At 36.6% G+C, this 24,745-nt stretch overlaps 2 protein-coding genes across 5 annotated transcripts in view; one reads left to right on the top strand and one right to left on the bottom strand.

The window, feature by feature from the left end:
- The window catches only part of PSIP1 (PC4 and SRSF1 interacting protein 1), a 40,567-nt gene extending 20,666 nt beyond the window's left edge, over positions 1 to 19,901 (top strand). Inside the window, exons 7-16 of one of the 3 annotated variants that reach the window (XM_025925236.2) lie at positions 4,152 to 4,248; positions 5,159 to 5,234; positions 10,513 to 10,741; positions 11,573 to 11,691; positions 14,348 to 14,403; positions 15,019 to 15,089; positions 15,298 to 15,399; positions 15,517 to 15,730; positions 17,364 to 17,475; positions 18,286 to 19,901. In XM_025925236.2, coding sequence (XP_025781021.1) covers positions 4,152 to 4,248; positions 5,159 to 5,234; positions 10,513 to 10,741; positions 11,573 to 11,691; positions 14,348 to 14,403; positions 15,019 to 15,089; positions 15,298 to 15,399; positions 15,517 to 15,730; positions 17,364 to 17,475; positions 18,286 to 18,346 — 1,137 coding nt within the window. In that variant the 3' untranslated portion in view covers positions 18,347 to 19,901. Of the gene's footprint in view, positions 1 to 4,151; positions 4,249 to 5,158; positions 5,235 to 10,512; positions 10,742 to 11,572; positions 11,692 to 13,047; positions 13,663 to 14,347; positions 14,404 to 15,018; positions 15,090 to 15,297; positions 15,400 to 15,516; positions 15,731 to 17,363; positions 17,476 to 18,285 lie in introns of those variants that run through there. The other 2 variants (XM_086685340.1, XM_086685341.1) reach the window with 2 other exon arrangements.
- Positions 19,902 to 21,863: 1,962 nt separating this feature from the next.
- SNAPC3 (small nuclear RNA activating complex polypeptide 3) overlaps positions 21,864 to 24,745 on the bottom strand; it is a 46,164-nt gene continuing 43,282 nt past the window's right edge. For both annotated transcript variants that reach the window (XM_086685343.1, XM_086685342.1), the window contains one exon: positions 21,864 to 23,615. In XM_086685343.1, coding sequence (XP_086541469.1) covers positions 23,468 to 23,615 — 148 coding nt within the window. In that variant the 3' untranslated portion in view covers positions 21,864 to 23,467. The remainder of the gene's footprint in view (positions 23,616 to 24,745) is intronic.

The raw sequence follows: 24,745 nt of genomic DNA, 5'->3' as shown, positions 1-24,745 counted from the left end.
GATGAGGTAGTCAAGGGAGAAAGTTTACTAGGAAGAATGCAGAAACCAGAACCCTGAGGGAACATAATGGAGATGAGAAGTTGCTTTGTAAAGTTAAGGCTGAGAGGGGTGCCTGGGTGGCTCAGTTGGTTAAGCGTCTGACCTCAACTCAACTATGATCTCAAGGTTCATGGGTTCGAGCCCTGCATCAGGCTCTGTGCTGACAGCTCAGAGCCTGGAGCCTGCTTTGGATTCAGTGTCTCCCTCTTTATCTGTGCACTTCCCTGCTTGCACTGTCTCTCAAAAAACAAACATTTAAAAAAATGAAAAAAAAAAAGGCTGAGAATGAACTATCAAAAAAAGGAGGATGTCAAGCTAAACAAGGGAGGAATTTTGTTTTAATGTTTTAATGTTTATATTTGTGAGAGAGAGAGGGTGTGGGGGGTGGGCATGGGTGTGCGAGGCAGGGGGGCGGGGGAAGGGCAGAAAGAGACAGAATCTGAAGCTCTGAGCTTTCAGCACAAAGCCCGATGTGGGGCTTGAACTCATGCTGAGCCTCGAAATCATAACCTGAGCCGAAATCATGACCTGAGCCGAAGTCAGAGGCTTAACCGACTGAGCCACCCTGGTGCCTGGGTGGAGAGAATTTTTTTAAAAAGGGGAGTGGTCAGTTATGTCTTGGTAATGGAGAGGATACTGGAAGATGTTTGACAGTTGGGCTTCCCCAGGATACTTTTTTTTTTTTTTTAAGTTTGCTTATTTTTGAGAGAGCACAAGTGGGGAGGGGCAGAGAGGAGGGGGATGGGGGAGACAGAGAAACCAAAGGCTCCAGGCTTTGAGCTGTCAGCACACAGCCTGATGTGGGGTTCGAACTCACTAATGGTGAGGTCAGGACATGAGCCAAAGTCATAGGCTTAACCCGCTGAGTCAGCCAGGCACCCCTGCCCCAGGATACTTAAAGTCAGATGATAAGGGCAGATGAAGGAGGTTGGAGAATAAAATATTTAATGGTAGAGTTACGCTGTTTTTGAAATTTTTGAAGGGAAGTAGAAAGAATGCAGCATCAGGGATTTGCATGGTTAAAGTGAAAAGATATGGTGAAAGATTTAACAAGTTGTTTGCAAAGCTAGGAGAGATTAAAGGTATGGAACAAGTATGAATTGTAGTAAAGAGATGTTGGATGAGAGAAGGGAGAGGTACATTTGAAGGAAGAAACATAACAGGGAGAAGGAGATGGACATCTCATCCTTTTTAACATTAAAGGGAAATATGGAAAAGGTTATTTAAAAATTCTAGGCAGGGGCGCCTGGGTGGTCTAGGCGGTTAAGCATCTCACTGTTGATTCCAGCTCAGTTCATGATCTCCTGGTTTATGAATTTGAGCCCCAAGTTGTGCTGTGACAGCGTGAGGCCTGCTTGGCCTCTCTCTCTCTCTCTCTCTCTCTCTCTCTCTCTCTCTCTCTCACTCTCTCACTCTCAACCTCTCTCTGTGCTTCCCCTACTCGCTCTCAAAAATAAATTTAAAAAAAAATTCTAGGGAGACTAGGGAATTAAGGGAATTCCTTCCTGCTGGCCTCAATCTCTTCTACACTGCCCAGTTCAAGGGAGAACTACATGTATAAGGCAGGAAGGAAGGATAGAAAGTTCATGCTGGTGAGGGGAGAAGAGGGCATACACAACAGGGTAAAGGTATTAATGGATGGCTTGGAGATTTCCAACTGAGAGGCATTAAATGAATGCATGTTTGTATAGGGTTTTTTTTTTTTTTTTTTTCCCCAGCAGATCTCAGCATCAGGGAATAATAGAGCAGAAAAGGTAGAGTTTTACAGTAATTCTCTGCTGGAGATTTGTGGGACAGGTGCAGTAAAACAAGAATGCAGAGGACTTGAGGATGCATATGAATAGTATAATCTCATGGGGTGTTTTGTGGGAGGGGGTGCTTTAGGTAAGATGATGAAGGGAGTAGCTACAGAGTGGGGTGATAAATGAGTGCAGGTGTCAAAGGGTTAGAGGTCTCTGTGAATCAAGTAAAATATAGAAGAAATTAATTTGCAGTGTATTTACATTTAAGATTTGGATATTTGTATATTTGAAATAACTTAGTCTTTTTTTTTTTTTTTTTTTTGAGCTTAACAGTTGATTTTATTTTCATAAGGAAAGCTTTTGAGTTGCCTAATTTTTCTAACAGTGAAGAATACATCTTCATGATAGGGCTGGTTTTTTTATTCAGTATTAGTGTTAATATCTTTTTATCTATGATACTAATTATTTATGAATTTGTTACCTCTTATTGGTATCTCCTCCAAAAGATCCATTCTACCTTTAATTCTTGTATGATGTCTTGATTTATTTTCAAAAATAGAAAGTGTAAATAAAGAGAGGTGTGTGTTTTTTGTTTTTGTTTTTTGCACTGAAAAGCTCGTCAGTTTGAACTGAATTTTAGAAGATTTTGCCCTCTTAACACCTCACTAGGAAGAGTTGTCATACAGTCTTGGGTTCTCAACCTTAGGTACGTAGGGAGCTTGGTAATGGTAAACAAAGAAAAAACAGGTGCCTGGTTCCCCACCAGGGGAGCTATTGAATCAAGGGGGGGGGGGTGGTATGTAAATTATTAAAATTCTAGAAATACAACCTTAGCTAATGTTTAAGGGAGCAATTTTTGTAATGTTCCTTGAGAACAGTTCAGGGGTGAACATAGCTGAGTTAATTGACTTTTGATAATGCTCTGAATATGCATTGTTGTTTTCAAAGTATAAAAACAAAAATAATGTTTAAAATAAAAAAGATTCTTAGAAGTGGGATTACTGGGGTGCCTGGCTGGCTCAGTCAGAAGAGCCTGACTTTTCATATCTAGGGGTTGTAAATTTAAGCACCACCTGGGGTATAGAGATTACATAGATAACTAAAACTTAAAAAGTAGGATTGATAAATCAAAAATTTGCCTGTTTATTGCTGATATAAAGATATTCTTTCAGAAAGCTGTTGCCTGTTTATTGATCATTAGTAATCAGTATATGATTCTTCATTTCCTTACCAATACTGGGCATTATCTCTTAAATGTTTGTGAATCAGATTGTTGATTAAAAGATTTTTAAGTTGTTTTGTCAATAAGATTGGATTGTGCATGTCTTTTCATGCTTTATTGCCTTTTTTTGTTAATTTAGTTAATGCTGAATTTTAAATAATGGGTCATGGGGAAGCAGCTCCTAGGGCCCCTCCCATCCTTGTCTTTGTTTTCTTCACTGTCTCTTTCCTCCCATTTCCATCATGATCAAGTTGTTTGCATTTACTTTCTAATTGGTGGTTTTAACCTTTGTTCTACTCTACTGCTTGACTCCACTAAACTGACTCATTTTGGGCTCTTGTCTCTTCAGGCATCATAGTTTGCAAAGGGGCACTGCAATTGATTACTGTAGTAAATCACTCTTTACAGAAAATAGTAACTCCTAGAGAAACACAGCAGATCTCAGTCTTAATTCAAAAGTAAAACATGTATATATTAACAAAGTTAAAGAATAAGAAATATCAGCAACTTAATTTCTTCCCTTTACTAATATTAGAATATTAACTTAAGTTCCCTCATAAGTACACAATGTAAAGTGTTAGGATTTTAAGGTACTCGGTGAAAGTACATTTATAAGCATGTGTGGGTTAAGCATATTATACTTGGGTCATCATTTTGCATCGTGTGTTAGCTGTATTTTTACAAATTGGTGTTTTTTAGCCTGAGAACATCTAAAAAGTGATGTTTTTTGTTTTTGTTTTGTTAATGTTTATTTTTGAGAGAGAGACAGCGTGAGCGGGGGAGGGGCAGAGAGAGGGAGACAGAATCTGAAGCAGGCTCCAGGCTCTGAGCTGTCAGCACAGAGCCCAGTGCAGGGCTTGAACTCATGAACTGCGAGATCATGACCTGAGCTGAAGTCAGATGCTTAACTGACTGAGCCACCCAGGTGCCCCTGATGTTTTTTGTTTCTTAGAATTGTTCACTAGAGTCTGCTAGTTGTGGTGTTTGGGGATGTCGCTCTGATGAGTTCACTACTGAAAAATAATAATCATGTACAAGTTACAGTTACATGTAAACTTTGTATCGTAAAGTGGGATATCTTTGCTGTTGAATTAAATTTGAAATGCCTACTGTTTGCTAAGTAAGTTAATTAAATCTTTGTGATTCAGGCAGAAAAACAAGTAGAAACTGAGGAGGCAGGAGTAGTGACAACAGCAGCAGCATCTGTTAATCTGAAAGTGAGTCCTAAAAGAGGGCGACCTGCAGGTAGGATTATTAATGTTTAAATCTCTGGCTTGTGATTAATATTTCAAACCATTACAGTGTTGTACCTCAGATACCTTCGAATAGGTGGATAGGTAATTGGTTATGGATAATATATACATTTCAAAGGAGATAAACATGGTTTCTGCTTTATGATAAAGTATTTAGATTTAAAATAATTGCTTGGGACTGTTTTCATTTTCTGTTTTACCTAAATGTCTCCTAATAGCTGCAAATGAGGCTGTGGTGAGATGAAATTCCATGAATGATGGATCTATTTTACCTCTCACTGTAGAAAGCATAAGCTTCACTGTAGTTTGGAAGGATATGTCTCTAATAGTAAGGCAAAGTAAAACAAAGAAAATCAACAAAATAGAGCCCATTTTTTTCTACTGCATAATAGGATTCTTTGAAAAGGGAAAATCCATAATACCCAGAAAAATCCTGAGATTTGTTTCCATAATTTTTATTTTGGAATTTAATATTTTAATGGATCAAATTAGTGGTGTTAGAAAATTCAGTGAATTATACAGATTTTCAGAGATGTAAATGTACCATATATATACAGTATTGTAATATGTATATGGAGATTGACTATAAGTGGTATTGTTATAAAGTTGAATTTTGTGATATTCCTGTTAAAACAATGAGGGATGTTCTTTGAAGTCCTCTCAGACATACTAAGGACAGATTGAAAATTACTCTGTTGATTGACCCCTTTTAAATATTCTGTTGTTCATTTGAATCATTGGGGGATATTATCTTTAAAACTTAATAAATAAGATAGTATCTGTAATAAACCACTAACCAATAGTCTTATAGTACATACCATTTGTAATCTTTATATGTGAGAATTGCATCTTAAAAGGAAAAGTGGGTAGTTACTGACTTTGTTTTTCCTTGTGAATGTTAGCTACAGAAGTCAAGATTCCGAAACCAAGAGGCAGACCCAAAATGGTAAAACAGCCCTGCCCTTCAGAGAGTGACATGTGAGTTTATTTTTAATGTAGGATATTTGCTGTTACTTTTTAGTAATTCTAAAAATTATGGGAAAAAACTATTGAAAAGTTTTTCATTGTGTAAAAAGTAAAAATTGATGGGGAATCCAGAAAAATCTGATGTGATTATCCTTTCATTAAAGACATTTTCTTGGTATATCAAGGTTATAAAGATACTTAGATAATACAGGGTAAATCTATAAAAGAGAAGTTAGGCAATATAGTTTTTTTAAGCAAACTATTTTTTAAAGTTTATTTTGAAAGAGAGACACACGGGGTGGGGGGGGTCACAGAAAGAATTTCAAGCAGACTGTGCATTGTCAGCATAGAGCCGAATGTAGGGCTTGAACTCATGAACCGTGAGATCACGACCTGAGCTGAGACCAAGAGCTGGATGCTTAACCAACTGAGCCACCCAGGTGCCCCAAGGAATTTTCAGACAAAGTATTTTTGGAGCAATTTCCACAAATCTTTTCTAGTTCCTTTAGAATAACTTTTAAAAATACTACTAAGGGGCTCCTTAGTAATGGCTGGCTCAGTCAGTAGAGCATGTGACCCTTGATCTCCAGGTCATGAGTTCAGGCTCCACGTTGGGTATAGAGATTACTTAAAAGAAAAAAGAAAAAAAAAACCCTACTAAAATTACTTTTGCAATGTGAATTTAAAGTATTTTGATATGCTAACTACTTAGTTATCAACAAAAAAAAATTTTTTTCTTGCCACCTTTTTTTTTTTTTTTTTAATTTTTTTTTTTTCAACGTTTATTTATTTTTGGGACAGAGAGAGACAGAGCATGAACGGGGCAGGGGCAGAGAGAGAGAGGGAGACACAGAATCGGAAACAGGCTCCAGGCTCTGAGCCATCAGCCCAGAGCCTGACGCGGGGCTCGAACTCACGGACCGCGAGATCGTGACCTGGCTGAAGTCGGACGCTTAACCGACTGCGCCACCCAGGCGCCCCGCCACCTTTCTTTTCTGCATATGGGTATTGTTATAGGACTTTTCTGGGTGGAAACTTCACGAGAGAGAGTATATATTTAGACAAAGGGCAAAAGTCTTCTTTAGCTCTTATGTTTAAAGATTTTATAGAGAAGGCTCAAGCGTGTTGGTCATTTAAGAGGGGCTTTTACAGTGTTTTATATGAAACATTTTTATAGGACATTTTAGTTACAGAACATGGAAGTTTGTACTTTTTGATTAAAATGTGTTTAAAGAGTTTTACTGCCAAGCTAGCTATTAAATTTTCCTCAAAAATACTGGCACAATATTACAACGTGGTTTTAACTGCTGCAGTGAAGAAATTAGGTACATGCAGATGAGTTTTTCTTTTTAAACATGCCAAATCTTATTCATTCCCTTCCTAATCTAATCGTGGCATTAGGTATAAAGTCTAGGATTTCATAATTGATACAAGGTCTTGATCTGGAGACTTAGGAACTGAAAACACAAGGTATCTGCTCCCCTCTCCCTTTTATCACACACCCAGATCTGGGATAGGGAACCATAATAAATAAATACGACTGTTTGGAAAGGAGAAGATTAAGAGGCATAGAGTAGTCATTGTTCCCTAGGAAATCTAGAATTCTGGGAAAATAGTGTGAGATCTCCTGATTTTAGGTATAAGGAAGGTTCCCTTGATTAGGCCCCAGTTTTTCCCTGAGAGTCTCTTGCCAGACCATATCTCTCCGTGGCTTTTAGCTAATCCTGTGACAGTTTACTTTTTCAGTATCGTCCTTAGATGTGTCTGAAAAGGTCATTGGAAAATATTACCTTCATCAGCTGGGTAGGATTCCGTCTGCTTTCAGGCTGTAGGGAGTTGGAGGGACCCAAGTTTCCTTTTTAGATCTCCATTAATTTCTCTTGATGCAGGCTGTATTACATTTGCTAATAATACTTTATTGTGAGTGTGTGTGTTTTATTTGAGCCAGCTTCATGCCTAGTGGTCTTTTATTTAAGTTTATTTATTTATTTTAGGGAGAGCGAAGGGGACAGAGGATCTGAAGTGGGCTCCTCTCTGATACCAGAGAGCCCAATGCAGGGCTCGAACTCACGAACTGTGAGATCCTGACCTGAGCCAAAGTTGGCCACTTAATCAACTGAGCCATGCAGGTGGTCTTTTTATAGGATTTTCTCAATCCTTTTTCTCAATCCTTTTCTCAATTTTTTTTGCTTAAAAAATTGTATTCACACTGTCCCCCTGCCCCCACATGCTTATCTTATTATACTTAATTTGCACTCACTTTGAGTTTACAGATTTTCCTGAGAACCCCTTGGTCTCTTTCCTAGAAACTATTTGTTCATCTGAAGGACCACGGTAGCCCAATTTGAATACTTAAGGAGAAGCTGGCAGCTCATACCCTTGATTGGATCTTTGACCCTAGTCTTTTTCTGAATTTGAAGTTTTTACAAGATGGAGGTGACTTTAAACACAGAAATGCGTGGAATTTTTCGGTTTTCCTTTTGTCATTTTTTTAAACTCCTTTCTTGAAGTACCCTATCAAATCTATCCTGGTAACAACCAACTTAAGATGCTAGCATTCGGTCTTGAAAACTTGTCACTCAAAGCCACACATTCACTGAATTTTCTTTCACGTTATCACAAATGACAGTTTTACCTATTGTATAATAATATATTAGGATTTTCAATTTCTCAGCCCCAGAGTCAGTGTCACATTGTGTTACATAAATTTCTGTATCCATGAGCTTTTTGCAAAGGCAATTTATGGACAGCCTCACATAGTGGTAACTTAATGACACTTCACATTATGTGTAGGCTGGGTATCGGTTATAGCTGTTCTCAGCTGTGTATCTGAGCACAAACTCAGTGTGGAGTGCAGTTAAACTATGTAAGCTTTTCTTATACTTTTGCTCTCCCATCATGAGAACAGAATGTATGTGTTAGTGGTAGCTTTTTTGCCGTGAGTCCTGAAATGACAGTGGTATAGAACCCAGAAGAGCTGAAACCATCTTATAATTCTCACGTAAAGTAAGAAATATTTGTTATAAGCGACTGAGATAATTGGGGTTGTATTTGCAGTAGTTTTTGCTTACGTTAACATGTTTTTTTAACTATTTACAAATAGTTTCCTACTGTGCCTTGACCTAGTAAAAAGGGAAATTGTTGCTATGGAGAAGTGTTTTTCATGAAAGGCGGTATGGAGGACCATTCGGAAAATACTTGTTTATAGCAAGCTCTGATGGTTAATTTTGTGGCAATCTGCTTTGATACTGTTCAAAAACCCTTGAAATAATAATCCCATCTCTTATGACCTTATTGTACACTTCTTAATCTGTTTTAAAAAAAAGCCAAATGGTATTCCACTGTATGTATCACTCTTAAGATATAAAGTTTATATAAACTTAAAATTTTAAATGATTTTACTCGCATGCCTTTTCTTCCATCGGTTAGAAATTGATGAGGAAACCCATATGACATTTGAAAATAAGCATAGCCAATAATGGTTGTTAATAAGACAAATTTCTTTTTTTTTTTTTTTTTTTAATTTTTTTTTTTTCAACGTTTATTTATTTTTGGGACAGAGAGAGACAGAGCATGAACGGGGGAGGGGCAGAGAGAGAGGAAGGCACAGAATCGGAAACAGGCTCCAGGCTCTGAGCCATCAGCCCAGAGCCTGACGCGGGGCTCGAACTCACAGACCGTGAAATCGTGACCTGGCTGAAGTCGGACACTTAACCGACTGCGCCACCCAGGCACCCCTAATAAGACAAATTTCTAAAGAGGTTAAAAAGTGAATTTTTTCTCTTCCAGTTTAATAATCTCCTAAGAGTTCAAGGAAGCAGTGTCTGATAGGTGGTCAGTGGATTTGGAACTGAGATATTGGACCAGTTATATGATCTGAAGTCTCTTCCACCTCTCAGACCCATTGATATAATTGTGTAATTTTTGAAAATCTCACTGAAATTCCTAGAACAGTAAAAAATCAATCTTAATTTTATTTTTTTATTTTTAAAAGTTTATTTTGAGAGCAAGTGAGCATGGACAGGGAAAGGGCAGAGAGAAGGGGAGGGAGAGAATCTCTAGCAGGCTCTGTGCTGACAGCACAGAGTCCGACGTGGGGCTTGATCTCACAAACTGAGAGATCATGACCTGAGCCCAAATCAAGAGTCGGACACTTAATCAATTGAGCCACCCAGGTGCCCCCCCAAAAAGATTTTTTAAACAGCTGTTAAAACTTGTTGTAGTTTTTTATGGGGTTGCTTTCATTGAACGTATATACCATAGAAGTAATTATGTGGTTAGCACTGGCATCATTTTTTTTTTTTAATGTTACCTATTTTTGAGAAAAAGAGAGAGACCATGAACAGGGGAGGGGCAGAGAGAGAGAGAGGGAGACACAGAACTCGAAGTGGGCTCCAGGCTCCGTGCTGTCAGTGCAGAGCCCAACACGGGGCTCAAACTCAAACCGGGAAATCATGACCTGAGCTGAAGTCAGATGCTCAACCAACTGAGCCACCCAAGGGCCCCTGCACTGGCATCCTTTGATTCTGCTAGAGCCTAATAACATCGTATCATAAATACTAAATATTCATATTTATTTCTGCTGTATTCATTAGCATAGATGTCATCCAATGATGTTACGCTTACTGGACAGTTTTGGTAGCTTTGACTTAGTTTTAATGAGGTCTGTAAATCCACTGGTGATGGGAATGCTTATTGCTAGTGAATTTAGCACTGTTAGACATTATGCTTAGTGGCCATATATTTTACCATTATGTGCGTAATTTGGGAGCCTTTTACCTTGTGGAGTATTTCTTTGAATTCTAAAATGGCCATATTTGATAATAACCAGTTCACTTCTACAATTGTACTTTTCCCAGTCTACTCTTTTTAAAACCTGTTATTCTTATAATGATGTAGAATAGAAGGTCTGGCTCTTTCACCCATCTAATGTACTGCTGTGGCCCCACAGTGAAGAGTAGTATCTTGGCACAGAAGGTCCTACTCTGTATTCTTTTTTTCAGTGAATGAGTAACATGACAAGAAACTGGGAAAACAAAGGGAAAATCACTTTATTACCTTAATGCCACTGTGATTTTTGTGTCTTCTAATTTATATGAAAAGGATGTTCTTTTCTTTCTATTACTGGATGGTAAAGATACTATTTTACTGGAAGATATGTTAAATTTGTCTAAGTAAATTATTGCTCATTTTTAGCCAAAATACTTCTTTGATTGGGAGAGTATGGCTAAAAGACAATGAATAATGATACCTAAAAATTCATTTTCCATTGCTGTATTTTCAAAAATAGGGTAACTGAAGAAGACAAAAGTAAGAAAAAGGGGCAAGAAGAAAAACAACCTAAAAAGCAGCTTAAAAAGGATGAAGAGGGCCAGAAAGAAGAAGATAAGCCAAGAAAAGAGCCAGACAAAAAAGAGGGGAAGAAAGAAGTTGAATCCAAAAGAAAAAATTCAGCTAAAACAGGGGTTACATCAACCTCTGATTCTGAAGAGGAAGGGGATGATCAAGAAAGTGAAAAGGTACTATCAAGTAAAATACTTATTCTATTTTTGGTTTCCTGTGTAGTTCTTTTTCTCTCGTAAGCTTTCAGTATCTGTGAAAGTATGAATGTGATTAAAAGTAAAACTGAATTTCCCTGCCTTTCTGAGTAAACTTGAATTAGCTGTGTTAAAAACCGTACTTGAAACTTTATTATAATTCTAAGTTTATCTCACCCTTCACAATTATGATACGGAAATCAAATGTTTACTCCAGTAACCCACCTATCTAGAAAAGGTAGAAAAGTAGAAATTAAGCTAGATGAGCTGCGACGAGAGAAGACCTAAAAGCGATGCATTTATATGGGGATTTTTATTATTTCCTACAGTGAAATTCTTAACTACTCTTCAGGCCTATTTAGTGTAACGTTTTATCAGTGGTATTTGAATGCCACAGTTGTTTAGGAATAAGTACTGTATGTAGCCTTGGAGATCTACAGACCTGGTTTGGTGAATCTTTTTTTTTTCTTTTTTTTTTCCTGATTTCCAAATACTTGAGAAGCCAAGCAATGTACCTGTCAGTAAACAGTACTGAAATCAGAACCATAGTGTGGAGGCCAACAGCCTGACATACTTTGAGCCAAAGGCCATCGCTTAGTATATTACAGCAGTGCAGGAAATAGATTTTAATTCCCCGAATCAGCAAGGGAAAGTTCAGTTTAGACAGCAACATGTATAATTCTGAGATTTTTAAAAATCAGTCATTTAAGTATTTGTCCCTTAAGAAAACCAGTTGCTTTTTTTTCCTCCCAAGATTGTAATCATAGTCACTGACTTGGTAGTTAACTAAATTCATCCTAATCCTCAAAACAGAAGAGAAAAGGTGGAAGAAACTTTCAGACTGCTCATAGAAGGAATATGTTGAAAGGCCAACATGAGAAAGAAGCAGCAGATAGAAAACGCAAGCAAGAGGAACAGATGGAAACGGAGCAGTAAGTATTTTTTTATTCTAAATTTTGATTTTTTAAGCTAGCATGAAATTTTTAAACGATAGAATCTCATTTTTCAGACCTTGATGAAGCCTTTAAGAGAAGTGACTTCTCCCCTGTGTTAGAAAACAGTCTTCAATATATGATGATAATCATGTTTCAGGCTTCATTCTTTGCTGAGTAAGAGGAGGAAATTCAGAGGTAATCACTTGTGAATATTTTTAATTTAAACTGAAAGTGCAGATAGGATTTAACTGTTAGTGGCTTTGCTGAAAATGTCCTCATCCTCTACTGTTTACTTGTTTAGTATTAAATACAGAAAGTGGTGATAATATGTTGGTGGAGGAAGAAGGAAACATCCTTGTCATACCACCAGCAGACCTCTTCCCAAAAGAACAGCAACAATAAGAGGAGCACAGCTGGAAACCCGAGAAGCCAATAAAAGTAAATCTAGAGGCTGACAGGGTTTGAGTTGGATGTGTGCGATACAAAAGCTCCAAGCTGACTTAAGTTTTGATACTTGGAGACAATACGCACTTACCGTGGGGAATTTCTTTCCCCTTTAATTTTATTCTATAACATAATTTTATTAGGAGGAAAATAGCACTGGTGATGATTACACTCCATGTGCTTATTACATTTGTTTTCCTAGTTATCTTTAGACTGCCACTTCTGAGTTTTCTTTGAAAAGCATTTTGTTGCGAAGCGTCTTGCATTATTCTGACTAAACTTGGTTTCTTGTTAATGGAAGTGATTTTAAAAACATGCTGTAGGTCACTAAGACACATTTAACGATAAGTAATGAATTCTTTAATTAATTTGTACTTTCTCTTTATAAGATAGAGTTGTGAGCCAAAGTCTCTTCACAAGTATAGCGTTTGACTATCTGCTTTCTTAGTTGTTTGGAGGATAATAAGCAGTTTCAGCTGCTTGAGTGGAGTGACATCAAAGATCTAAAGCTCAGAAATGTTACTCCCTCCAGTCTGTTAGACTTGACCGTTTCTGTAAATATGTTACTTTTTATTGCCTATCCTTTTCTATCCTTTTACTGAAGAGTTGTTGGACTGTTTGTTACTTTTGACTTTATTGTGCTCCCCAAACTAAGATAGAAAATTAGTGGTTGCTTAGTAAATCTAGCCCGGCCCTTCTTCAGTATCTCAAAGTTATCTTTATGTGTTTCAGTTTCTTTTTGAATGTCCTCCGAATGTAACTTTCTCAAATTCTAATATTTGTGTTTTCTTTCCTTCTCCTGTTATTACAAAACTTTGTACTTGGACAGTTTTGCTCTGTAAAGCATTTCAGATGCAGCTTGTGTGAAATGCATTATGCAAAATAAAGTTTATTGTATTGTATTCCCAGCCAAACAACATGTAATCTACAGTAATAAAAAATATATCTCATTTTGGGCTCAAAGCATTAATCCAGTTACTGAAAAGAGAATACAAGTGGAGCAAACAAGAGATGAAGATCTCGAGACAGACTCATTGGACTGAATTCCCCCCTCCCCCCCCTTGATGGAAGAATGTTGCAGATTCTAAATTGAGGACTTCATTAATGGCATTACTGTGTTATGATTGTTTAAAAAAAAAAAAAATCCTGTAAGGTACACACTACATACTAAGGTCGGCCATCATTCCTGTTAAGTTTTTTTTTTTTTGTTTTTTTGGTTTTTTTCCAAGCTTAAGGTGAAGCTTTGTGTTTGAAAGTTAGAAGATGGTGGTTGTACATTATTTCATTTAGAAAATATAAAAATTCATTTTGTTTTGAAGTTAGGTGTTAAACTGGAATAGCTCTTATACCCCAGAGAATGGGGGCAGTTGTGCCCTTCCCTTGACATTCCTTTGTTGTTTAATTCTTTAGAACCTTAATAATTGTTTTTTTAATCCTGAGAGATTAAACAGTAGACTTGTTAAGAAAACAAAAATGAAACTGTAACCAAAATTTTAAAATAAAGTCTTTTTTAAAAAAACCTGATTTTTAGATATTGTTTTGTTCTTGTCTATTTCAATTGGTTTACAATAGGGCCCGAACTCAAAGCCAAGACACTAGAAATTAGGAGTTGTTTTAAAGGGTTATTTACGTAAAATGGTACTTTTTCTTTTGTATAATGGTATGTAAATGTCAGTGAATGTCATTTAAGTTTGATGTATTGGCCAAACCCCCGTTTTAATACTATTGTCTTTGAACAGTCTGTTTAACCTTGAAACTTAACAACTCCTTCAACTGTCTGCCCTCTTGGAGATGTGGGAAAAGTTAGTCTGTTTTGACATACTACTTTTAAAAATAATTATGTAGAATTCATGAAATGTTTATAAGCATTCTTTTCCCACTATGGTATGTTTGTCCACTGACCCTGAAATTGGGCCTTTAAGCAGCACACTATTTACTATTGGAAAAAAGTTTCACCATGACTAGCATCAAAATTATTTGTGATGCCACTGAAACACTAGATTTTAGCATGTTCATTTTTACATGTGTTTTTTGTTTATAGTTAATGCTGTGGCATTCTAAAGTTGTATGCATTACAAGTCAATTCCTTGTGATCTAGGCTATTTTCTACCTTAAAAATTTTTTTAGCTTTTACATAAGGGATTGTGGGCATTTGGTAATCAGTCACAAAGTTCCAACGTTTTGAAATATTTGTGTTAACATTTGATAGGCAGAATAAAGATGAAGGAAAGAAGCCAGAAGTTAAGAAAGTGGAGAAGAAGCGAGGTTAGTTATTTTCCTTCCTAAGATGTATAAAAATTATACATAGAAAGGAAGTTATATATTTAATTTTTCATGTGTAGGTTTTTAAATCATTTCGTAAGAGTTCTCAAATCCCCTATAATTGTGCTTTTTCAGATCCCTAACGGATTCTATAGTCCTTGTATTTTAAGTATAATCAGGTGAACTTGCTAATAAGGAGTCATGCTTGCGGTTTTATTGCTCATTATTTGATGATCATGTTTTTGTAACACTGCCAAAAGTTAGATGTTTTCCCATTTTTGACAGATCTCATTGTTTCAGATAGAGTTTCTCTATTTGGTTAAATGTGTAAGGTGAAACAGCTGTCTAAGGATTGGCATAAAGGGGTTAATTACTGGATGCAGACAGCTTATTTTAGACACCTATGCAGCTAGAAGGTGATTTTTTTTTCTTTAAATGATGAACGCTGCTTTCCTAAACCCTAAAATGTGCCAAATAACTTCTTAGTGATCTGGGCAGATTACTAAGAACGTTTTTAAAAATTCACCAGGTCTTGTCACTGTGCTTTGCTTAGTAGATTTATACAGAAATACGGGTTTTGGAAAAACTATTCACTGTGTTTCACATTTCAATTTATAGAAACATCAATGGATTCTCGACTTCAGAGGATACATGCTGAAATTAAAAATTCACTCAAAATTGATAATCTTGTAAGTGTTTCATACCTCACTTAAAAATATAGTACTGCCTTTATAGCTTCATGTTCTCTCATGATGTTGTAAGTATGGATAATTTAAGAAGTGGGACTATTATGGCTATTTTGTATTGCCTTGTTTGAGATTTTTAAAGTATTCTTTAGGAGTAGGTTATCCAGGCTGTGGTAATTAACAGTTATGACGTTACTGTTTTGTCATGAAGGACGTGAACAGATGTATTGAGGCCTTGGATGAACTTGCGTCACTTCAGGTCACGATGCAACAAGCTCAGAAACACACAGAGATGATCACCACGCTGAAAAAAGTGAGTGATCGTGAATCGTGCAGATTTTAAAAATTTTCTCATTACCACTTGGTTAAGAAATAAGGGTTTAAAAATCAGTGAAGAAAACAATTGTGAGTGTACATTTTGTTTTCTCAGATACGGCGATTCAAAGTCAGTCAGATTATCATGGAAAAGTCCACAATGTTGTATAACAAGTTTAAGAATATGTTTTTGGTTGGTGAAGGAGATTCTGTGATCACACAAGTGCTGAATAAATCTCTTGCCGAACAAAGACAGCATGAGGAAGCAAATAAAACCAAAGATCAAGGGAAGAAAGGGCCAAACAAAAAGCTAGAAAAGGAACAAACAGGTATGTGATAATAAGTTGTTTGCTGCTGGGACTGCTTTTTAAAAATGGCTTTGATATGTAATTTCATTAATATCTTCTCTGCATTAAATGATGAAGAGGTCTCATAAAGCACTTAGAAAAAGAGAAGCTAAGGTTAAACACTTGGGTTTTTCTTTTTCATTCAGTTTAAATCATTTTCATCAAGCTTAATGTAGTAGTAAATACTAGTGTTTAGTAATAATACTATAAGCAGTTACTATTCTCTTTTCACTTCAATTAGGAAAAATTTCTGACCCCACAGTAGACAAGAAAGGAAGTTCCAGGTCCCCATCACCTAGCTTCTGCGATTATTGCTCTGTTTTACTCTCATCAGGCTTCTCTGTGACCTCCCTGAAGATAATTTGGGAGCCAATTCCAGATACGCAATTTCCACCACAGATATTTTAGGGTACCTCTGTGACAGACTCCTAGAACCACAGTATTATAATTTCCCCCAATTCCATGTTATTAAATGTCTTAGGAGCTGCTTAATGTAGAAAAAATATTCAAAAGGAGTTGGATTGTTTTTACTCATTTATTAGGGAATGATGATGCAGGTCTCCTTAGAGATTTGTTAGAAAGTGCCCTCATCATTTAATTAGTAATAGGACATAAAATCGTGTCAATTAGTAAATAGTACATTTGACACTTTTTGTTCTAAAATACCAATGAGAGGGGCGCCTGGTTGGCACAGTCAGTTGGGCGACGGACTTCCCTCAGGTCAGGATCTCACAGTTCGTGGGTTCGAGCCCCCCGTCGGGCTCTGTGCTGACAGCTCAGAGCCTGGAGCCTGTTTTGGATTCTGTGTCTCCCTCTCTCTCTGCCCCTCCCAGCCCACGTACTGTCTGTCTCTTTCAAAAATAAACACTAAAAAAAAATTTTTAAATAAAATACCAATGGGAAATATAAAATTTTTACTGTGATTCACATTTAAAAAAAATTTTTTTTTTAACGTTTATTTATTTTTGAGAGAGAGACACAGCATGAACGGGGGAGGGGCAGAGAGAGAAGGAAACACAGAATCGGAAGCAGGCTCCAGGCTCCGAGCCATCAGCCCAGAGCCCGACGCGGGGCTCGAACTCGCATACCATGAGATCGTGACCTGAGCTGAAGTCGGACGCTCAACCGACTGAGCCACCCAGGTGCCCCTGATTCACATTTTTATAAGAAATAGAATAATCAGATGAAAAATGCTCTTTCTGGGGTGCTTGGGTGGCTCAGTCAGTTAAGCATCCGACTCTTGATTTTAGTTCAGGTCACTCTCACCATTCCTGAGACTGAACCTCGTGTCAGGCTCTGTGCTGACGGTGCAGAGCCAGCTTGGGATTCTCTCTCTGCCCCTCTCCTGCTTGTGCTTTTGCTCTGGCTCTCTCTCAAAATAAAGAACTTAAAAAAGAAAAAAAAAATCCCCGTTCTTGTACAGATAGGTATATAGAGTAACCCTGCTTCTTACTGTGCCTCAGTTATACCCAAAAGATTACAGTGTAGTTTCAGATGAGGTACATTAAGTACTAGAGACCTCAGGGCCAGGTTTTATTTTTTATTTTGACTCTTTAGAGGATATCTTAAAAGCATTAGAAGCTCTAACGGTTTTTCCTTTGGAACCCTTCTAAAGGTTCAAAGACTCTGAATGGAGGATCCGATGCTCCAGACAGTAACCAAGCACAGCACAATGGAGACAGCAGTGAAGAAAGCAAAGACAAGCATGAGGCCAGCAGTAAGAAAAAGTGAGGACAGGTTTTAATGGGTCATCATGTAGATTTTTAATTCTTAAGTCACATTGCTGTTCCAAGGTTATTTGTAGAAGAATTCTATTTTGATCACTCAGTTCCTGAATTCAGGAAGCAAGACGGAAATCAAAAAGGCAAAAACAAAAAAATACAATTTACAGTTAATTTGCCTGTATTCAAAGGATTAGAGCTAGATGGTAGGATTCCAGTTTAAAGAAGTATTTGGATTTCTTTCACTAATGCAGCTCTAATAGTGACTTACATTTATACTTTCTTGAATTGTGACAGAATAATACAAAAATTAGACTAAAATCACAGGCTGTTCTCTGCTGCACCCACTCTAAATAACTAGTTAACTGAACTGGGGTTCTCCAAGTCTTGGCTTTGTTCTGCTACACATTTGAAGGGCTTGGAATCAGGCATCCCTTCTAATTCTGAAAGTCAGGGAAATCTTGTCATCTGTGTCTGTCACCCCTTCTCTTTATTAAGGTTTATAATGTGTTGGTATCACAGATCTAACCTTTTCATGTTTTTCAAAGAGAATTCATTTTAAAGCTGGAAGTGATGGAAAGGGCCTGGGCCATGATGCTTCCTGAGTTATTTTGTGTTTGATCCCAGTATTACTTTAGGAAGAAGACACAACATGGTCAAATAAAATTTTGAACAAAAGGAAGTCAAGATTATTATTTCTTTAATCTTTTGGTGGCCTTAAAAACATAATGCACAGATTTAATGTGTTTTTCCCCCTCCTCCCGGAGGAAAAGAGCCCCTAATCCCAGTTGACACACCTTTCTTTCCTTTCTTTAGGCCATCCAATGAAGAGAGAGAGACTGAAATATCTCTGAAGGATTCTACACTAGATAATTAGGTTGACATACCTGGAATATAAAGAACATTTGAGAAGTTTGTAATGGTTTTCATTTGAAATATTTAGAATGCTGAAAATTTTAAATTTTTATAAGCATAGGTTTTGATGTTGAAAACTTGTTTGGAGGGAGAAAAATCCCTTTATATTTGTTTAAAAGTAATTAAACATTATTGCTAATTGTACTTGTGCAGTATTAACAGCTACATTATTCACTAAGTGTGAGGGAAAACTCATTTAGGAAATGTTAAACTGCTTTTCCAGACATTGGTTGTAGCATAATTTCAATTAGTGTGTGTATGTTAACGTGTAATTGATAGTAGAAAAAAGTTACATTTTTAAAACTGCTACTTGTATAAACCTTTCCTCTTTCCCAAATACTGTGGGTTTTGTGCATAGTTTTTACAAATATTGGATTTACCAGAGTTGTCTTTTCACTGTTTGTGGGTTTTGTAGAAGTTATGCATTTTTATGGTAGATAAAATGTTACTTCTATACAAGTACTCACTTATTTTATCAAAAGTTAATTTTAATCTCACAGTCTACATTGTGCTACATTATTATCCTGCTGCTTTGTAACAATTTGTGGTCTGTATGCCTTTTTGTATGACAACTAGATACCCAACTGACGTTGAACTGACAATTCTACGAGGTACAAAACTCATGTTAACTTTCGAAGGTAATTTAGGTTTTATGGCTGGGAATTCAGTGAAGTCACGTGACTTCCCTGCAGAAAGCAGAATAGGTATATATAGGAATGAATCTGGCTTTAGGGTTCTACCATCTAAGATCCTTTACAGGCACTAGTAGGTGAAACTAAAAGTAAACGATAAAAGTTTATTTTTGAGAACTGTCTCAAGTTTCTGAATTTTTAAAAAGTCACACTCATTTAAGGAAGTCACTGAGTATTTTTTTAATTGGAAAAAAAATCCATGATTCTTACGCAGTAAATAGTAAATACTATATAAGAAAACTAACCTATTTGAAAACAAGGCTATATCAGAAGGGGATTATTATTTAGAGATCCTGCATGTGACAGAATTGTGAGGAGTTAGAAATACATGTTGCTCTGAGGCAGTAAGACTAAGTAAAGGAGTATTTCGATGGTCTCTATATTCATATATATGGACTTAAGTCAGGGTAAACCAACGTTAACAAAACTTAAGGGTAATTTAGCAGATAGAATTTCTAAGATATTTTGAATATTAGGTCAGTTGGTGGTTTTCAGTAGCTAAGACACTTCTCATGTTTCAAAACTATGAATATGGGGAAAAGGCTTAATACTAATACCAGTGTTTGCATGTGACATGCATTGTATGTTTTTGACCTCTCAGGTAATTGCTTTCATCTATAGATGAAAAGTGAATTATTTCAACAGTTGGAGTTTTGCTTTTTGAGAGGTCTTACAATGAAACCAGGACCCACTGTTTTGAGGGAACTATTGATATTACACTATATCTGGTCCTTAATACAACTTAAATTTGAACAGATTTATTCTAGTTAAGCCATAAGTGTCAACATTGTAAACTTGTTTTGATTAAAGGATTTTTCTATCAAACTCTACTAGTAAATTCTTTGCTACTTAAAAATGTTTTTGGAATTCTGGATTTGCTTCTAGCGGAGTTAATTTCTTAACTTGGTATATAGGTTGTGTTGCCTGGGGAGACAGGGTAACAACTAAATCTATAGGAAGCTAAAAATGTTATTTTTTGTTCACCCTCCCCTTTTCTTCTGTGACCCAGCAGATTGATAACAGTTTTACTGAGAAACCACAGAATATTCAACTTCAGGAGATCTATATAATAGCTTTCTGATAACTTATGTCTGCGTGTTTGGGCTGGCCTTGCTCTAAACCATTGACTTACATAGTGTTAAACGTAACTGGCCTTCTATTTTCGGTTTGTCATAGGCTGATTCACAGGTAACTACCACTGTGAGAACTCCTAAAAAGTCATAAATACCAATAACTTTCAGGAGCATTTTCTCAATTTAAATTGTGTATTTGGTCAAAACTCCAGTGCTGAACAAGTCAAGTCACCAAGATAATTTAAATGAGATAGCTAACAAAAGTGGGGAAAAATTTTTTCTTTTGGTAGGTATAAACCACCTACTTCATGTTTTTTCAACCACTGGATAACATTTAAAAGAGTGGGTGTCTGGGTGGCTCAGTCGGTTGGGCATCTGACTTAAGCTCAGGTCGTCATCTCACAGTTTGTGAGTTTGAGCTCCATGTGGGCTCTGTGCTGATAGCTTGGAGCCTGCTTTGGATTATGTCTCCCTCTCTCTCAAAAATCAATGTTAAAGTTTTCTGGAAAAAGAGAGTACGTTGTGGCCCTATAGAAAGAATTGTCTAAAGTTTTCTTAGCTGCTTTGGAGAAATTTCACAGGTACCATCTGAATTGGAGAAACAATGTATAAACAACTTGACTATCTTAAGCCTTCTGCTGTTTTATCCTGTAATTTCAAACAGTAGGAAGATATTTTACCCGCTTTTGGCTGATAACACTGATTATAGTGTACCCACACACACTTACCTGGTTGAAGAGGTCGGGTCAAGATGAGGTCTGCCAACTAATCCTACATAAGAGCAAAGGCTTTTACAAGGCTGTGAGGGCTTCACTAACACCTTATTTTGTCCCACTGGTCAGAGAAAGGATGATCTATTGGAAATAGCAAACCCATAATTACAAACCTTAAGAAATGAACCGCTACGTAGGTAGAAATGTTTTTAATTTAGTTCTCTAACCTTAGAGATGATAAAGATATTGTGACTGGATTGGGAGAAGGTAAAATTATCCTTACAAGATACCAGGGGTTGAAAGACATAAACCAATTTTGCTTTTCTAAATACTGATTTTTGCACACACTCATCTACTATTATATCAAAATCTTATTCTAACTACAGAGGATACTGATTAAATAAAGTTCATTACAGTATTTTCATATTTGCTTTGCATCAGGTAAAATACGTAATTTAAGTCATGTTTAACACTGAATTTTACAGCTATAAAATCCCTCACTCAAGACCTCTTTTAGGACTATTTCAAAGTTAGAAGTTCTTTTGACTTGAATTTGGTGGGACACCTGTGTATCCAACAATACACTGGCAAATTCTGGGAGTAACAAGGTTAGCCTTTCTTCCTCTAGATTTCACAAGGAAATGATAAAAAGATATCAGAGCCTTTGTAATTTTGATGGGAAAGTTTAACCTTAAGAGCCAGCAGGACAATATTAATGATAAAGTAAGAATTTTACTAGCAGTAATATTTTAACTGACGGTCTTCTTCGTCCACTAAAATGAATTGATGGGCACCACATATGGATTAATGCTTCCGCTGGGACAATGCACTTTTTGGAATTTTCTGTTTTGAGACTAGGAAAGGAAAATGAATAGAAGTAAACAGACCCTTGCATACTAATGCAAGAACTATAAGGAATACAGTTTAAAAATAAAGGATGCAGAAATTCATTTTTACCCCTGGAACTTCTAGGAATTGGTTAAATCAATAGGTTTGTAGCAGAACTTTCAATCTGTTGAATTTATTAGCATCATTGGAAACATGAAAGTAAACATTTAGGCAGCAACTAAAGCCAGGCAAGGGAGGGAGGGATCTCTTAGTTCTTTATACTGATCCTCTGGTGGTGTATTCACCGAATGAGTGAAAGAGACGGTCACTACACATACCAGAAACAGGTGCGTGTCCTCTGTACAGCAATGGACTTAATTGGGTATGTGGTACTTAAGTCCACAAAACATTTCACTGCCAATCTTTTAAACATACAGGCTTAAAGGATTCATCAGTTTTGACTTGTATGGTAAATGCTCTTAACCATCCAGGGAATGTGGAACTCAATTGACTTTAAATAACCTAGAAGAGAGAGAGCAGAATTTATGACACGTTTAAAAGGAACAATTTTACAGCATTCTTAGAAGTCTTAAACTTTCCACCAAAAGTTTCCAGAAAACATTTCAACACAGACAACTAGATAACTACAATTTTCTCTAATGACCTAGATCTTGGAATTCATCAAAGGTGTCCTCCGGACCAGAATGAAAGAGAATAAGTAGGATTATCCGAGTGAGGGGGCCAGAAAAATGAAAGAGCTGGACCAGAAAACCTCTGGTCCAACTGATTCTGATAGAATATTGGGTATTCTTGCCCAAGAGTGAGTGATCCTAGCAATCCACAGGATCTTGACTTCCCATGTCCCACCCATGTCCCAGTGGTCATAGTACATAAAATCCGCTATTCTTAAGATTTTATTTTTAAGTAACCTCTATACCCAACGTGGGGCTTGAACTTCTAACCTGAGATCAGGAGTTGCATGCTGTACCGGCTGAGCCAGCCAGGTGCCTCAAAATCTGCTGTTTTCTTTTAATAACATTAAACTGAAACAATTCTTGCCCAAGAAATCAATCTTCAATTTAAAGGTGACTTTTGTGAAGGTAGGAGTATATACTCAGGATCCTTTTTACATTCATTATTCATGCAGCGAGTCTCATTAAAATGTTTAGTGTGCCTACTAGTTTCTAACAAAACAAAACACTATAAACGAACCCACTGTGAGAACAGATTACACAATAGCTATTCTTAATGCTGTTATTTGTTAAATCTTTTATTCTTGTTCCTCATTTTTATTACAGATAATTGAATGATGTTTACCTTGGAAGCCTCACGGTACAAGGTGTAGCTCTTGCACTCTTCAAAGAATTTTCAAAATACTCCCACCACTTGATGTATCATTAACTGAATTTTTCTAATTACAGATTAGCAAAAACCACTCTGGACACAGAATGAATAGACAAGCCACAGACTGGGCAAAAATCAGAACACTTGAATCTGACAAAGGATTTGTATTCAAAATATATAAAGTACTCCTACAACTTAGATAAACACACTTAATGGGCACAGGCACTAAATAATAACCATATTTTGGAATAAATACTAAACTAATGTATTTCTAAACACAAGTTACTTTGTAAGAAAACCTGTGATCTGAACTTGTGCAGGGGGGTGGGTAACTGGCTGATTGTGTCGGGTGGATCCTGTTCCTCAGTGACATGTTTTGGAAATAAAGTAACCATCCACAGGGTAGTTACTTCACAAGGGTGTACTTTTGTTATTAATTAAAGGTTCCAGGATCAACATAAGGATAAGCAAGGAATTCTCCCAGTTTGTTGCCTTCTGAATCATAGTGGAGCATCCGAAAGCAAACATCACAAAAGAAACATGGGTCCTCTGGTGCAAAACTGTCATTGTTCGTCACCCATCTATAATTAAAAAAAACAAAAAAACAACAACAAAAAACATCATTACAATGGACTTTCTTTAACATGCTGTAAGTTATAACTCGTGGTAATGTGTAAATATAACATTCCCACTATTGCCTTATCATTCTATCTTAATACTTTATAATCCTTTATATTATTTTGTGTATGTACGTATGTGTATATGTGTGTATATAGATAAATACAGATGTATATATTATTACCAATACTCTGCAAGGCAAAAGGGCAACTTAACAGAAACCCTGTAGAATGCTGTTTCTCTGAAAGACTTCTTAAAGGTAAGTAGAGAAAACTACAAATTCGTATGTGAATGTGTCATACACTTTAGCCACGACTCACTTATCCTCCAAGTAACTTAAAATTTACACCATTTTGAAAAACCCACAATATATGCTACAGACCTGATAAACTTTTGTGTAAACCAGTAAATTAGTACTGGTTAATTTGCAAACTCCAGCTGTTTTACCTAGAATTCAGGTTAAAATGTTACAGTGTGTATACAAATGGGAATATGGGTAATATTCAACTGATACTTTGTTTTTTGGCCTGAAATGTTACTGGTCACAGTGAGATGAAAAGACTTTTTCAGTCTATTTGAATTCTGCATCTCCTGGTATGTTTTTACATTCCCTGATTGCCAGTTTGGTAACTGATTTATCTCATGTTTTCTTATTGATCATTTAGAAAAGCATATTTCGGTGGGGGCAGGGAGCCCAAAAGAAATCTACGATACGCAGTTACTCTCTTTTCTTCTGAATGCTTCTTTCCAACTATGATCCACAGTTAAAAAGCAAACTAAATGTGAAGTACCACAGAGTAAAAATTTTACGAAACCGTATTTTAACCTCATTATATACATGAGACGCTGTGTTATTTTTTCATGGAGGAGAAGCTGTGGATGAAGCTTCTTTTGTAAATTGCAGACACAAGACACAGCGTGGCTCCCTGATGACACAGAATTGATTCATCCAAAGTCTGACCCACCCCTGGACTTTCATTACATATTATTTGTTTCCTTACTGTTTAAAAATGTTGTAACCTACTTTGCAGCACTTAACCTACCAGATAAAACCATTTCTATTTATACCTCCAAAGTAGAAGTCCCTAGATTC

The sequence above is a fragment of the Puma concolor genome, chromosome D4 (genome assembly GCF_028749965.1).
Source record: "Puma concolor isolate L17-30 chromosome D4, mPumCon1.1.hap2, whole genome shotgun sequence".
NCBI lineage: Eukaryota > Metazoa > Chordata > Mammalia > Carnivora > Felidae > Puma > Puma concolor.
This window is presented reverse-complemented; position numbering and strand designations above follow the sequence as displayed.